Source organism: Oreochromis aureus, linkage group 3 (assembly GCF_013358895.1).
Source record: "Oreochromis aureus strain Israel breed Guangdong linkage group 3, ZZ_aureus, whole genome shotgun sequence".
NCBI lineage: Eukaryota > Metazoa > Chordata > Actinopteri > Cichliformes > Cichlidae > Oreochromis > Oreochromis aureus.
The window spans coordinates 24,654,553-24,671,170 of NC_052944.1; the positions used below are offsets into that span (position 1 = coordinate 24,654,553).

A 16,618-nucleotide genomic window follows, 5' to 3' on the forward strand; every position below is an offset into this window, starting at 1 on the left:
AATGTCTTAAAAAAAGTTAATTTTAAAAAAAAAATGATTTTATTAGCTGTATAATGTCTGAAAAGATTTTATTCATTTTTAGTGCCCTGTACAGTCATCTATGAAAATGCCGAAGGTAAGTGTCTGAATTGACTTTTACATTTATCTGTTGTTTACCATAATTTAATGACCGAACCTCAATCTGTTAATAAATCTCAACATGAAAAGTAATCAGATTACAATCAGACTGTCACTTTAAAATAAATTAGTTCAATTTTTGAGTCTGAATGTCAGTTTAGCCTCATCTTCACTCAAATATTTCCATCATCTTAGAGATTTAATTGTGACACACATTAATATGACCTCTTACACCACAACATTATTTCCAGTGTAAATAAACTGGCCGACAGTCTGACAGCTGAATTAAGGCCACACAGGCACAGAGTTGGGAAAAAAAGAGACTATAGATTTTCTTCTGGCCTGATAATAAATCTACAAAGCAACTGATGTCTCCATCCTTAAATCCTTTGGGTTTCTTTGCTGCTGCTTGGGAACTTGAAGCTTCAGTTCCCTCCTCAGGCTTTCTGTAGGACTGAAGTCTGGAGCCTGGCTAGGCCACCCCATGACCTTAATGTGCTTCTTTTTTAACCACTCCTTTGTTGAATTGGTGGTATGTTTTGGGTCAGTGTGATTCTGGAAGACCTGTCCACGACTTCAGTGTTCTGGCTAGATGAAGGGTTCGTGTACAGTATATGACCTTGACTGTGGGTGCAGCAAAGTTGTCCTGTACCCTTAGTGAAAAATATCCCAAAGCATAATGTTTCCACCTGCCTGCTTGACATGTTGTTCTTTGGGTCACACTCAGGATTTCTTTATATCCAAACACAGCGCGTCTAGTTGATATGAAAGATATGATTTTGGTTTCACTGGAAAACCGCACATTCCCCCAATCCTCCTCTGAATCATTTAGATGTTCACTGGCAAACTTAAGACAGGACTGCACATGTGCCTGCAAACTTGGAACAACAAAAAATGATTCTGTGGACCTTTACAATCATAATGAGCTATATGCCACATCTGTCTGGAGGCGGTAAGGTAATCAAATACTTATTCTAGTATATAACAAGCAAATCAGTTTATAACTTTGATGTGATGTGTTTTAACTGGATTTTTGGTTGATATTCTGCCCCCTCCACTGTATCCACTTTTCTTGAAAGCTTATCAGGTTCAGTGTTGTAGGGAGTTAAAAGTGTATTTATATTTAAAATATAATTTAATGTGAAGATTTTTGACAGAATGAAATTAAACTTTTATAGTATAAAATTGAATCCTTGTTTATTATCTAAAAGTTGGTGTTACATGAGAGGGTGCTGTGACACCCTAATCGTCCCTGTTTGTGTCCCTGCAATGTGGCGCAGGAATGCTGTAGCTTCACCATTAAGGTTTCATGATATTTGATCATTCACATGTTTCCATCCAGTTCTTTAAATTGTTCTGATTCAATCATTTACTTTTATGTTCTTGTTCTAAACTGAACGGCAGATAAACCAAAGGCAAGACTTGGTGCTGATAGGACAGCTGTTCCGATAGGGGGCAGTGTGACCCTGACCTGCTCTGTGACCCCATCATCATCATCGTCATCATCATCCATATGGAAATACTACTGGTACAGAAATGAAAGATACACCCAACCCCTGACAACACAGGATGCAGTTTTTCAATCACATGAACTAATCAGTGTCTCAGAAGGAGGACTCTACAGCTGCAGAGGAGGAAGAGGAGAACCAGTTTACTACACAGAGGACAGTGAGTCAGTCAGGATTGACAAAATTGGTGAGTTCAAACTTTAACTTTCTAATTGAATCTTTTGTCATTCATGTGTTTTTATTGTCCTTTCTTGAACATTAACAGTGTCAAACAGGCCTGTTGTGACTCTGCATCCAAACTGGTCTGAGATATACAGAGGAGAGACGATCACTGTCAGATGTGAGATCCATGGAGGAGACACTGAGTGGGATTATGAGTGGGAAACAAACAGCACCATAAAAGCTCCAAATCAAAATGAATACAGGATTAGATCTGCTTCATCATCCAACAGTGGAAACTACCGCTGTAAGGGCAGAATGAAAAGTTCACAGCATAACACAACAGAGTGGAGTGATTCAGTCACACTGACAGTTTCTGACAGTAAGTCATATTTGCTTTAAACTGTTTGAACACTTTGTAAAATGTGTTTCTGTTCATATAGACTGAGATTATTATTCTTTGTATAAACTGAGCTCACTGTTCAGAGACTGTACTACATGTTCACTGAGAGAAAATCTTTGTTGAACAGATAAACCCCGTCCTGTCCTCACTGTGTCTCCATCATGGCTGAGTCCTGGAGCCTCAGTAACTCTGAACTGTCAGGTTGAACATCCGTCTGCAGGATGGAGCTTCTACTGGTATAAAGCTGTTCCTGATCTATCAGAGAAATCCTCCAGTTATGAGCTGCTACCTGATGGCAGTGGGACTGCACAGGACTCCTACATCATTCATGGACAGACACACACAGCAGGATATGTGTGCAGAGCTGGAAGAGGAGACCCAGAGTATCACACTGATCACAGTCAACCAAAGTTTGTCTGGTCTGCAGGTCAGTTTGTTTCTCTCTGTCCTTTCAATGAGCTCATGTTAGGTCATCATTTTTATTCACCAAGATTTAGACCATTAAAATCTCATCTCCATGACAACCATTGATGTCTGTGTACATTAAAACTCCCCAAAAGAAGAACTGAACTGAATATTTCCCTTTCTCTCTGTGATCGAACCAAACTGAATTTCCTTGTTTCCTTTTCATGTTTTTCACTTTTTATTTAATGTGATAACATGAAAAACAAAAGACATCTATGAGATTTTAAATGTTTTCTCTTTGAATACTTTTACTTTGATATTTAAACTCATGTTACTGTTTGTACTGATTATTTTTACTTAGTGCACAGACAGGATTTACACAGTTAAGACTCTTTGTTTAGTGCTCAGGTAGGTGTTCAGATAAAAAGTCAAATATAGTTAATAAAGAAACAAAGATGTCAGCAGGCAGGTTAACAGCTCTGACAAATACAAGAAAAACACTGACTACAGATGGACGCTAGAAGAAGACGTCACAAGTAACAGCTGCTATTGTTCATGTACACTGGTCCCTCGTTTATCGCGGTAGTTACGTTCTAAAAATAACTCGAGATGGGTGAAATCTGCGAAGTAGCCAACTTTATTTTGTACAATTATTGTAGATGTTTTAAGGCTGTAAAACCCTTCACTACACACTTTATTCACTTTTCTCAGACAGGCATGAACATGTTCACACTTTTCTCTCTTGTTTAAACGCTCTCAAAGTTCAAACCTTCGTAGAAAAAAAAGTCCAGTATTATAAAATGAAACCAAAGGCACCTGCCTGTGATGGTGCAAAACGTTTCGTTGACATTGTTGTGTTTGTTGGGGAGAAAACTTACAAACATACAGTACAGCACTTCAGAGTCACACTGCTAGCGACTGAAGATTTATGTAAATTTGACAAGCTGAACGCATTCTGTACTGGACAGGAGACACGACATGAGGTTGATTCACAATGGTTTACAGTCAATCAGGACGCAGAACACAATGCGCTGTAAAACACCATGGAAAATTGCACACACACACACAAAAAAAAATCCGCGAAACAGCGAGGCCACAAAAGCTGAACCGCGTTATAGCGATGGACCACTGTACTTCAGTGGTTTTTAGTTTTGGTCCTGCTGCTGCAAAATATCTCACTGTAGAAGGAATCTGTGAAACAGACAATAGCTGTCCCAAAACATAGGCTGCATCCTTCAGAGGACCCAGCCTTCGCGGTCTACGTGGCCCGGGTCCTTCTAAGATCGAGAAGGCCGGAAGTGCGAGGCTGTGAAATGGGACGGTCTAGCCTTCAGATTTGCGTCACTGCTGTCTCGGTGGAGTTTAATAAACTCGGCCGTCTGCTCCTTGCTATCTAAAATATAACAGGACACTGGCGTAAATTCTTGACCTCCTCACACTTCTGTTTAATCAGTTTTCTGTTTGACTTTTATTCAGCTGTGTAAAAATCCCGGTAGAACCCACCCGATGGATTAATAAAGTTTTATTTAATCTAATAACTTTGATCTCAGCCAAACCGATTTGCTCCGGAACAAATAAAACACAGAAAAAAGCAAAAAAATTACATTTTTAAGTTATCCGAGTGACTAATATATCATCTTTAACCTGAGTAGCAAAAGACAGCTGGGGTCTGAAAACGATGAAGCCGGGAGTCCGCTGCTCTCGCCGGCTCGAGTGACCATTGAACCCCCCGGCTTGCTATCGAGCGGGTGGGTAACAGACGTCTCCGAAAACGTCGGCGCACTTTTGCAAATATGCGATGTCTTGATAAACCAAGCAGATATTTGAAGTTTACACAGCTACTTTCTCACCTGAAAATATGTTAAAAGTTTATTTTGTGACCCAGAAAGATTAATAAGAGTAATATTAAACACTAAGTAGCGGCTGCCATTGTTGGAAACTGGAATTGGCTGGGCCGCGCTATGAATTCTGGGATATGGTGGGCCATGAAGGACACACCCGACCCATCCTTCAAATTCGGGGAAATGAAGGACGCATTTGTCGGCCGCATTTGAAGGAGTCGACGAATTGAGGGGAGTAAAACAGAACACATTGACATCAGACATGAACCTTCAAAGTAAAACAGGAAACAAGAAACAATTTATAAAGACGCAGACTTGACACTGAACTAAACCTAGAATAATAATAATCAAAACAGCACAACTAAAGAATCAGAAATTAATCATGATACAGAAATCTCCAAAAATTGAATCTGTTCATCTGGACGTAGCGTGTTGTGGGAGAAACGTTTCGTCACTCATCCAAGTGACTTCTTCAGTCTTAGCTGACTGCAGGTTTCCCCAAACCTTATAAACAGTACATTTGCATAATGACTGAAACCAGCCCACTGAAGGAACAATGGGCTGTGAGGTCAGTTCCTTAATCATAATTATGCAAATTCTCATGACCATTGATCAACAATCACTGACCAAAACCCACTGATCAAAGCCCACTGATCAAAGAACACTGATCAATGGCCATGAGTCCCATTCACAGAGAGTTGGGGAATGGCTGCAATCACAGCGTTGTAAGATGGTGACAGATGTACCCTTAGGCCCCCTCCTCGATTCAGAGATGGTCTTTCCCTTTTCATGTAAATGGCCTCCTTGACTCGCGCTCAAACCAGCGCTCCTCCTCCCTGTCCAGGATGTGTACATCCTCATCGTTGAAAGAGTGTCCACTGGCCTGTAGGTGTAAATAGACTGCAGAGTCCTGGCCTGACGAGGTAGCTCTTCTGTGTTGTGCCATCCGCTTCGCTAGAGGTTGTTTGGTTTCCCCGATGTATAAATCCTGGCAATCCTCCTGGCACTTAACAGCGTACACTATGTTACTCTGTTTGTGTCGGGGACCCGATCCTTGGGTGGACCAGTTTTTGGCGCAGCGTGTTTTGGGGTTTAAAAGCCACAGAGACCGGGTGTTTAGAAAAAATGCGTCTCAACTGTTCCGATACTCCTGACACATATGGGATCACTACAGGTTTTCGCCTGGGCAGCGGTTGGTGGGCTGGTTTCAGTCATTATGCAAATGTACTGTTTATAAGGTTTGGGGAAACCTGCAGTCAGCTGAGACTGAAGAAGTCACTTGGATGAGTGACGAAACGTTTCTCCCACAAAACGCTACGTCCAGATGAACAGAATCAATTTTTGGAGATTTACTTTCCTGGATGATTGAGAATGCATCAAGACATAATACAGAAAACACCAAAAAATGACCCAGAACTGTGACAATATTTAGTACCAATACTGTTGAGACATTGGTACAGCTGTGTTTTTGTAGGAAAATGATCTGTTTATATGTTTTTTGGGGTTTTTTTGTGTGTGTTTAATATGTATCTTATGTGTTTTTTGGTTTGGTTTCTCTCTTAATTCTGGAGCTACAGTCTGCACTAAAGATAAAAAAGTTTTCAAAATAAAGAATTACAGTCTGACCCAGCAAACACTGCATTTTCAGAAAAAAAAAAAGCTTTGAACAAACAAATATTTTCACTGTGATATTTTGAATCCTAACATCTGTGAGCTTTGTCTCTTCACTGCATGTTGTTTCCAGATGTTCATTCAGCAGCGTCTCTCACAGTGAGTCCTGACAGAGTGCAACACTTCACCTCTGACTCTGTCTCACTGACCTGTGAGGGAAACTTCACTGAGTGGAGAGTGAGGAAGTTCTCTGAGGACGGCCGACTCTCTGACTGTAGGAGAATGACTGGATCCACATGTAACATCTACACATCAAAGTCAGATACTGGAGTGTACTGGTGTGAGTCTGGATCAGGAGAGTTCAGCAGTGCAGTCAACATCACTGTACAGAGTATGTTATTATACATTTACTTCTTGGATCTGAATGATTTAGACGTCACATGAACATTTGTCCCAGCTTTGCTGTATGTGAAGTAATTCTATGTGGCAAAAGAAACTAAAATTTTAGCACCAAAGTATCAAAACATTCTTTGTTGTTGGTCTCATTTCACTCGATCTTTTCATAATCCAGTTTGTCAAAATTTGCAGAGAGCAAAAAAGGTTCTTATATTTTCTCTTTTGTATTCAAACCACTAAAAATCTCAATAACTCTGTCATCAAAGTGTTATTCCTGAAAATAATCATGTAAAAAGGTGCAGGTGTCAAAGGTTATGCTGTGTGTGAGTTCTGTGCAGAGCCACTTGCACTGTGCACAGCTCCATGAACTAATCTGCCCCACCTCTCCTCTTGCAGCTGTGCTGAAACCACACCTCACTACTACAGCACTCACATTTAAACATGAATATAATCGTCTAATTTAGTCAGATGCTTGTTAAACATGTGCATTTCAGATTGTGGAGTGGAAACCTTTTCAGCTTTGCAGCAACTGGAATTTGAAATTCTTTAAATGTTTGTTTGTTTTTTTCTTTACAGATTTGTTCAGTTTTTAAAAACTAAAAATCTGTAGCACATCAACATCCTGTAATAAAGATGTTCTCATCCTCTCTAAAGCAAACAACTCATCATCATCAACATCATCATCATCATCATCATCATCACGGTCCCGGTTAAAACTTCCACCATCACAGTTTCTAAAGAGAACTTAGTCTCATATTTTTCCTTATTGTAATGTGGTTTGGTTGAGTGAAGTTTTTGTGTTCACATGTGATCTGTCTGAGAGCAGCACCTTTACTGAGGAGCTGTACGGCACTACTGTGACTTACATTAATGTAGCATTTGTTGCGCTTCATTCCTGTTACATAAAAACAATAACCGAGACCTTAAGAGATGAACTTTTCATGTTGCAGATCGCAATTCAAAACAAGTCCCATAGAAATTATTTGGTAAAAATAGGACACATACAGTAGTTTTTAAGTACAAGATCAGATCTTCATCATAATCACCATTTGTGTAATCCATCCTTGTTATTATATCTCAGCTTTTTCTAAGAGTCCTCACCAGCTGATGTGACTGAAACAATTGTGTGTGATTGTTTCACAGATGATGGTAATGGTCCTATCCTGGTGAGTCCTGTTCATCCTGTGACTGAGGGAGCTTCTGTTAGTCTGAGCTGCAGTTTGAGAACACAAAAAATACTTTCCAATGTGTTTTTCTATCACAATGACAAACTTATTCAAAATGATCCCCGAGGGGAGCTGAAGATCTCTGCAGTGTCAAAGTCTGATGAAGGTTTCTACAAGTGTCAGTACTCAGGAAGAGAGTCAGCACAGAGCTGGATGTCAGTTAAAGGTGAGCAGGATCAAAACATTTGATTAATCTTTATACATGGTTTGCATGACTTAATAAATCATGTTCTGAAATCCATCCATCCATGTTTTGAAATATTCAAATAATTGTGGTTCAATAATATTTCATTTTTACTTGTCATTCTTTTAACTGTGTCAGGAGCTGACAGCTCTTCATCTCCTGTGTGGTTGATTGTTGGACTGGTTTGTGGAGTCTCTCTCATTATTATTCTCCTGCTCTTGTTGTATCGCTGCAGACAGTCCAAGTGTAAGAGCCTCTTCTTTTCATGCTGTATTAGAGAGTTTATTTACTACATACACTTTAATTATTCACACATATACATGTATTCTGATCTCATGACACTAAATATCAGTGGAACAATTTATACATGACAAACATGTGTAATAACATTTGTCTCTTTCACAGATTCCTGCTTCACCAGGTTGGTAAAATACTTTTTATTATTATTTTAAACAAACATCAGTTACTTTTGAGTTTATTGTGTTTATTTCATGTTTTAGGTCGATCCAGTCTGAGAGTCACAGTCCGGGCTCCTCCACAAATCATGGAGTCAACCAGGATGAAACTCATGAGTACGACACTCTTCAGTATGGTCAGCATTTAAACTGATCTTTATTATCATTATTAATATTGACTTTTCATTCAGTCTTCATTAGCACAAACAGTTCTTAGGTTCAGTTTGTGGTCAGCAGTTTTTAAAAGCACACTGACACATGCACATAAAATCAGACATAAACAGGATTTTACAAACCTGAATGTTTCTTTAACTCGACTGAAAGAATCCACAAATGTTTCATCCTCCAACTAAAAATATGTTCATTTCAGGAACAGATGAACACCGAGATGTCACCTACTCTGTTATTGAGATTAAAACCTTTGGAAAGAAAAGTGAGTAAACAAATGACACACAATGTAAACAATAAATAAATAACTAAAAACAGCCAACAAAAACATGGTTTAGAAACATCTGAGCACTGTTTCAAAAAGTATGATTGTCTTTTGTGGATTCATCTGATCATCTTCACAGGGGAGCATCATAGAACAGATGAAACTGTTGTTTACTCTGAAGTGAAGATAAGAGCTGCAGGTACAGTCACAGAGAGTTTTGTGTTATTTTGTCTGCTTTATATACACTATGATCCATCTGTATGTCCCCACATTAAATAGCTTTTTTTCATGTGTCTGTGCCAATTCTGAAATACATGTTATATTATTGTTTCTTGCGCCTTCTCAGTTTTATCTTACACAAGAAGTGTTGCAGTCAGTTAGGCTTTTTTGGGTTAGTCATTAAGTCTGGTATTTATTTAGCCTGATACTCTTGATGTGTGTTATTGTTGTCATTCAAAGGACTCAAACACAAACACGCTGTGTGAACAGATTTAATGAGTGATTCAGAAAACACAGCAGATCAGAATGTTTGTAAAGAACAATAAAAACAGTTTCTTCCAAGGTTTGAGTTCCGTCTCTTCATCAGATCGGCTGTCGAAGGTTTAACAGGTTCACCTCACAATCACTTTAGTCAGTTCAGAGGTGATTTTTTTCCAAAGGTCTCCATCCTGGACAGATTTAGTTCTGCTAACAGGTTAGTGTGTCAAAAGCTCCATGAATCCAAAACTTAGTATGACTCAGCTCTCAGGTAAGTCTCTGCAGATGGGCTGATGTGCCAGAATGGATCTCAGACAAAGAAGACAGACTTGGTAGGTAAGGCTGCTTAGTTTAGCAGGTGAGTACGTAAACAACACAAGTCATGTGGTCTTAGTGATGCTACCAACTAAGTATCTCCAAAAGTTGATTCTGTTCATCTGGACGTAGCGTTTTGGTCCAGATGAACAGAATCAACTTTTGGAGATTTACTTTCCTGGATGATTGAGAATGCATCAAGACGTACCAACTGAGTAGTTCAACAATCTGGCAAAGAGTACCTCGAGAGCTGGATTTCAACACAGCAGTGAGTGAAATGAGTATCAGATGCATCTGAGTTCAGACATCCAGAGTTTATTAGCCTCCATCCACTCACACACACAAATAAGACACAAGCTGAGGTGTCTCTGCTAACAGTTGATTTTTATTTATATTTCTTTAAATGTATTGTACTTGTCAGGAGTTTAAATCCACTTCTAAATCCACATGTCCAACAGCTCTGTGTCATATATCTGCTGATCAAATGTATCCTGAGCTCTGACTTCTCTTTTAGAGGACAGTCTGATGTATGCTGAGGTCAAACGCCCCAAAAAAGAAAAAGCCAAGAAAAAAGCAGGTAAACAAAGTCTGCCATCACCTCCAGTGAATGTTGTTCAACATGTTTATCTGGTCTTAAAATCTTCTTTCCACTCACAGGAAAATCAAGTCCTGCAGCTGATGCAGCAGTTTATTCTGAAGTCACATTAGGAAGCTTTCCTGGTAATTATGCTTCTGTGCAGGATGAGTTATTCTTCAAGTTATTAAATGGCGAACATCCTGAAACTTGGACATTTCTGTTCTTTGTGTGTTTGTCTTACGGGTCAGTGAGGAGAGCTGCAGCAGCAAAGCCAAGAAGAAGCATTTAATGAATCCACTGTTGCTCCTCTGCTGCCCAAATATCAGACACACTTACTTTTTTGTCACTTTTGTTAAGATGACATTAAATAATAATATGACATAGATATAGTATCAGTGGCGTCCTGTGACTTGTACAGATGTTTCTCTGTGAGGACCAGCTTTCTATGAAAACGAAATAAAACTTAAAAAAAGTTGTTTATAAGGTCAAAAATAAGGTCTACTGGTGATTTAAAAAGTAAATAAAATATATTTATCACAAAAAAAGAGCTCCATGCTCTGTGATCAAATGTTTGTGCATGTTGGAGGTATTTTCCCTCTTTGTTGTGATCAGTGTTGGTGTTGTTACTCAAAAAAGTAATGAATTACACTTGTTACACAAAAACATTTTGCATTAAAAGTAATGCAATATGTTACTCTATAAAATAACCTGAAATACACAAGCTAATAATCTCCATTTAACAATACACACCTGATGTTACAGTCACACACTAACACAAACGCTTATCCTGATAAGGACAAAAATATGATTTTTCTCTTAGTATTCAGGAATGAACCTTAAAGTCGACAGCACCAAGCAAAGATGAAAACCAGCACAGAGAGAAGCGATCTTCATGGTGATTCTCTGTAGAAACATGAACAGGTAGAAACAGAGGCTGCAGTCTGACTGCTCCTCTGTTTGTTACCTGCTGTAGTTCAGGTTCTGGGTCGTGGGGTCAGCATTCACTCAGCTTTAACATCACTCTTGGTTCTCGGCTAGGTTAGCATTAGCATGCTGTCTGTGTGCAGATGCTTTGACAGAGCCAAAGTTGTGTTACCAGCATAGTGCAGTTATTTTCTGTTCTGGAAGCATGACAGGTTGTGCTTTACTATCACACTCTTGTCCGTTTATGCAATAAAAATAAGAGTAATGTCCATATTCACACTCTGTAGTGCCCTACTATTTTCATCCTTTGCCACAAGGCATGATAAGTTTATAATTAAACTACTTGATTCCTATCCCTAGTCACATTTTTCTATTTTGAATATGGGCTCCAGTAGATTTTCTTTGTGTAGTGGCCGACCTGGTGCTGTTTGTGGATTTACACAACTGAATTCAACTTATGTCAAAAGATGTTTCACAAGCTATTGTGGCTGAGGACTTTTAGGACTCACACTTGCATACATCAATCCACACACAAATAAGAATCAATCTGACCACACATAAAACTATTTTACAAGTGTGTGCATCCACAAATGAATAAATACTGATCATTTATGCACAGTTTACAATTTCTGTACATACAAGTGCCCGCTTTATTTCAGGATAAAAACAAACAAACAAAACCAAAAGTCAAACATTTGGATATGTCTGATATCATGTTCCACACTAGAAGCAGAACATACGTGAAGGCGCTGCTGGAGACCAGCGCTACGAGGACTAAAGACCAAACAGTGTGGTTCACAAGAGTCCTGCCAGTCATGCAGCCACTGTGTGTGTGTGTGTGTGTGTGTGTGTGTGTGTGTCTGTTCTGGTGTTCTCATCTTTGTGCAGTTTTGGGACTGTGAGGAGGGTTTCCACCTCTGGGCTGCAGAGTGCAGAGTTTCAGTTGATGCTGGATCATTGCAGGACAAACAGTCAGTGTCACTCTGGCTTGTAAGTCAAGATTTCCTTTTTGTTTTTTTAAAATTACGTACCCATTTTCTCCTTTCTGTCCAGGAATCTTGGGGAGGGGAAAGCTCAGAGACTTTTTGTAAATAGTTCTGGAAAAGCTGTGGAAGGAGGTTTTTTTGTATTTGGAGAATGAGACCAGGAGCTGGGGATTACACTGCTGTGGATGTCACTTTTTTTACCGTTTTTTTTTTTCTCACACCATTTTCACTTGTAAAAAATTCCCTGTTTCTGCTAAGAAAAAGTAGTTTGGTCATTCTCCTGACATCAACAAGGCATTTTCACCCAGATAACTGCCACTCACTGGGGATTTTCTCCTTTCTGGTCTTTTACTAGTAAACCCAGATAACTCAGACCAGCCTGTCAGCCATGTCACATCCAATCACCTTTCTTCCTGATGCTCAGTTTGAAGATGAATAATATAGCAGACCCGTCACTAATAAAACGAGTCAATGAAATGTGGCCAAACCTGAACATTAGGCTTAAAATCTTCCTTTCTAAGAAAGTTTATAATTAGTTTATTTTGGGCATTTCGTTTTCGAAAAGGAAGCTCAGAAAACCCCTGGGGGCCGAACAGAACTGTGATCCGTTCAAACTGAAGTCTGAAGTCTAAATTTTCAGCTGGAACGTCCCCTCAAGCCAAATGTCTAAATTTGAAGAAGTGGATTTAAACGTCTTGTTAAATTTAAAGATTGGAGTCAAGGGGCTTTAAATTTGGGCACAGTTACAGCTATTTGTCCAACAGACACAGATTTTTCTGCTTCTGTAACAGACTGTCCTAAATGACAGATTCTGAAGGTAAAATCTTTATCCTTTATCATCACAGGTCTAGGAAACAGACCAGACAGAACAAATATGTTTTTCTGTGTGCTCATTTTTCCAGTTTTGTTTGATATTGTACAGCACGCTGATGAAAACCAAAGTTGTGCATCAATGCGCACGTGCAGCCTCTCTCATCAGGTCAGGCAGTGTGAAGCAGGTAATGTTAGAGATGCTCATCTGATGGAAAGGAACGAGAGAGACAGAAAAATTACGAAATCAGATTGGGTCAGTTTGACGTAGCTGCAGCTCCTGATAAATTTCACTGAATATGTGTGAGTTGGTTTTTTCTTGTATTGTTTCTTGACGCATCAGTTTAAAAACATGTAAACACTACAACACTGATGAATTAAATTGACTAAAGTTCAAATATATATGTATTATTATTCCTTATCATAGATTAATTTGTGTTTATGTATTTTCTCAACCAAGTAAAAAATAAAGTTTGGCTCCAGAGGAGATCTGTAGAGTTAGACCAGGATCTCTGAGTTTAGGGTTTCACTGCAGTTAAATTCAATATCTTCATAAATTCATAAAAGTTACACAGTAAATGTTGGGAAATAATACCAAAACTTACATAGTGTATTATAAGATACTACAAAACAACAACATTACTGCATTTCGTTGCCTTTTACTTGTGACATGTGCAATGACAATAATTCTATTCTAACAACAAACAAAGTAAAACTCCTGTGCTGTGGTGTTTGAATGTTTGTGTGTCTCTGTGAGTTAGTCATGTGACACAGTGGTGACCTGTCCAGGTCTGCTTCTGAATGGAGGAGTAATAATATTTTAAAAACAAACAGACAAATAAAGCAGAGCTGCACCTCAGAGTTTATACTGACGATGTTTTCGCACCGAGCTGTGGTTTGTTCCTCTAGAAAGCCACATGTGGGACGAACACAGGACAGCGAGTGATGGCTCAACATCATCAAAGGCCATGACTGGATCATCAACTCACAGAGCTCTGGACACAAATATCACTGCGACCTTTCTTTCTTCAATAATTAGTAATTAATAATAGTAGGAATGTGTATATGTGTAATACATGAACTCAAAGTACTTCTAAATGGAGAGCACTGCACCCTACTGAAAAAAATAAAAGGTAGTATCACAACACAGCTTCAATAAAAGCCTTAAAGCAAATCATAAAGCCAATAAAATCTATTTAAGCCTAAACAATCTTAAATCTTTACTCAGATTAAAATACAAGAAAAGGTGAAGTCAAAGTCAAATGTATTTATATACCATGTTTAAAACAACAGAGCTGATCACAGTGCTCTACATTCAAAATAAATAACTTTAAGAAAAACTATGTAAAATCCAGAAAAAGTGAGAACAGCAAACAACATTAAAATAAAATAAAAAATAACATTCACAGCTTCAGATTAAAATACAAGAGAGATACACTAAAAACTACAATAACAGTATCTGACATTAAATGAATCATGAAGCAGCTTTTTCATGTTTTTATACCAAATAATTTTTTTTATACAATATAGATCTTTACACTCAGACAGCAAAAGTATTTGTTGGTGTTTATACCAGCAGATCCTAATGTAACTCTGCTGACTTTAAGTCGTTGCTATCAGCTACTAAAAATCACAGACTTTTTTCTCTGTGGAACAGGATACATTCAAAGTTTTATATTAAAGCTCAACAATGAATAAAACTATCAGCTGAATATAAAGAGCATGAATCTGAAACAGGACACATCTCTGTGTGCTTTATGCTAAAAGACAGCACCAACTATATATCATGTTATTATTCAATATAATTAAAACTAAAAACTGAGTGTGTCTGATATTTGGGCAGCAGAGGAGCAACAGTGGATTCATTAAATGCTTCTTTTGGCTTTGCTGCTGCAGCTCTCCTCACTGACCTGTAAGACAAACACACAAAGAACAGAAATGTCCACGTTTCAGGATGTTCGCCATTTAATAACTTGAAGAATAACTCATCCTGCACAGAAGCATAATTACCAGGAAAGCTTCCTAATGTGACTTCAGAATAAACTGCTGCATCAGCTGCAGGACTTGATTTTCCTGTGAGTGGAAAGAAGAATTTAAGACCAGATAAACATGTTGAACAACATTCACTGGAGGTGATGGCAGACTTTGTTTACCTGCTTTCTTCTTGGCTTTTTCTTTTTTGGGGCGTTTGACCTCAGCATACATCAGACTGTCCTCTAAAAGAGAAGTCAGAGCTCAGGATACATTTGATCAGCAGGTATATGACACAAAGCTGTTGGACACATGTGGATTTAAACTCTGCAGATCAAGTCTGATTTGAAAGTCCAAATGAGGAAGCAGTAACACAGTACAAAGTCTTCCAACTCTTTTGAGAGACAAAAATGATCATTTCAGTTCATAAGTCCACAGTGATTGGGCAACTGAAACTTTTGACTGTGCTTTCTTCCGATGTTACTCATCTTTAGCAAACTACATAAAGAACCTCCATTTATACTCATGTGCCCGTCTGCATCACTCCCTTCTTTCATCCCTTACTCATATTTTCTATGCCCTACATCTATTCCACATACACACGTTTCCATCATATTGGCACATCCAATACTTTCCTGTATCAAAAACAAAACAAAACAGATTAACAGTGCTCTGCTGTGCCTCCAGTGATCGAGCACACTCAGATTATGTGTTTTATTTGATGGTGTTTGGTTTTGTGATTGGTGGTCTGATTCAGAAGCTGTGGATGCTGTGATTCAGTAAATCCAGCTAAAAAACTGACTTTTTTGCGTCCCTGATTAAAGACTTTAATAAAAGGCAACCTTAAAAAGATTAACCTGTGATCTGATGAAGAGACTGAACTCAAACTGTGGAAGAAGTTCCTTTGAGTTCTTTGCAAAACTTCTGACCTGCTGTGTTTCTGAATCACTCAATCAATTTGTTCTCCAGTGTGTTTGAGTGCTTTGAACAACACAACAACACAACAACACAGTATCATGTTAAACAAATAAACCTGATTTAATGACTAACCCACCAAAACCCTAAATGACTGCAGATTAACTCTGCTGATGTGTAGTGGTAGTGTGTAGTAGGTAAGCTTGGTAAGTGAATAACTAAACTCCATGTTGACCTATAATTAGCTGCAACATAATGAAATGACACATTTCAGTACAAACACTGAATGAGACTGTTGTGACTGTACCTGCAGCTCCCGTCTTCACCTCAGAGTAAACAGCACTCTGCTCTGGTTTATGATGCTTCCCTGTGAAGATCATCAGATTATTGGACATAAGGAAATAACTGTTACATTTTTTTAAATGTTTATTTATTGTATTTTTACATTACATTTACATTTAATTGCACGTTTTATGTACTCACGCTTCTTTTCAAAGTTTTTAAGTTCAATAAGAGCGTACGTGACATCTTGATGTTCATCTGATCCTGAAATGTTCATATTTTAGTTACAGGATTGTAAACATTTCACATGGAATTAGTTTCATTAAATCAAAAACAAGTTTCTTCTCTAAATTCTCTGTTTTCAACACATACTGTACCATTTCTGTTGTCTTCAACCGGCATAACAGATTCATAGAGGTTATTGGTACCTAAAAAAAGATGAGACAGGGTCAAATTAATAATTTCAATAAAAAACTAAAGTTTAAATAATTCTGTTTAAGTCAAAACCAGGACTATAAGATATTTTTAAACCATGATCCCATAATGTTGTTACTGTTTGTGCTGTTATGATATGAAACAACAACATTGGATTCTTTCAGTCCAGTTAAAGATACAATCAGGTT

General features: G+C 38.2%; 2 protein-coding genes across 5 annotated transcripts in view; one reads left to right on the top strand and one right to left on the bottom strand.

Annotated features, from left to right (window-relative positions):
- Positions 1–1,899: 1,899 nt before the first annotated feature.
- On the top strand, positions 1,900–8,746 carry LOC116322281 (low affinity immunoglobulin gamma Fc region receptor II-like). Its single transcript, XM_039599738.1, has 8 exons — positions 1,900–2,166; positions 2,315–2,614; positions 6,178–6,435; positions 7,584–7,832; positions 7,989–8,096; positions 8,256–8,271; positions 8,351–8,442; positions 8,676–8,746. The coding sequence occupies exons 1-8, from the start codon at positions 2,103–2,105 to the stop codon at positions 8,744–8,746; spliced, it is 1,158 nt and encodes a 385-aa protein (XP_039455672.1). The 5' UTR covers positions 1,900–2,102.
- Positions 8,747–13,619: 4,873 nt separating this feature from the next.
- LOC116328675 (immunoglobulin superfamily member 1-like) overlaps positions 13,620–16,618 on the bottom strand; it is a 228,760-nt gene continuing 225,761 nt past the window's right edge. For 2 of the 4 annotated variants that reach the window (XM_039609719.1, XM_039609718.1), the window contains exons 21-26: positions 16,373–16,423; positions 16,197–16,259; positions 16,021–16,080; positions 14,981–15,043; positions 14,838–14,900; positions 13,620–14,737 (exon numbers count right to left, since the gene is read on the bottom strand). In XM_039609719.1, coding sequence (XP_039465653.1) covers positions 14,730–14,737; positions 14,838–14,900; positions 14,981–15,043; positions 16,021–16,080; positions 16,197–16,259; positions 16,373–16,423 — 308 coding nt within the window. In that variant the 3' untranslated portion in view covers positions 13,620–14,729. The remainder of the gene's footprint in view (positions 14,738–14,837; positions 14,901–14,980; positions 15,044–16,020; positions 16,081–16,196; positions 16,260–16,372; positions 16,424–16,618) is intronic. The other 2 variants (XM_039609717.1, XM_039609716.1) reach the window with 1 other exon arrangement.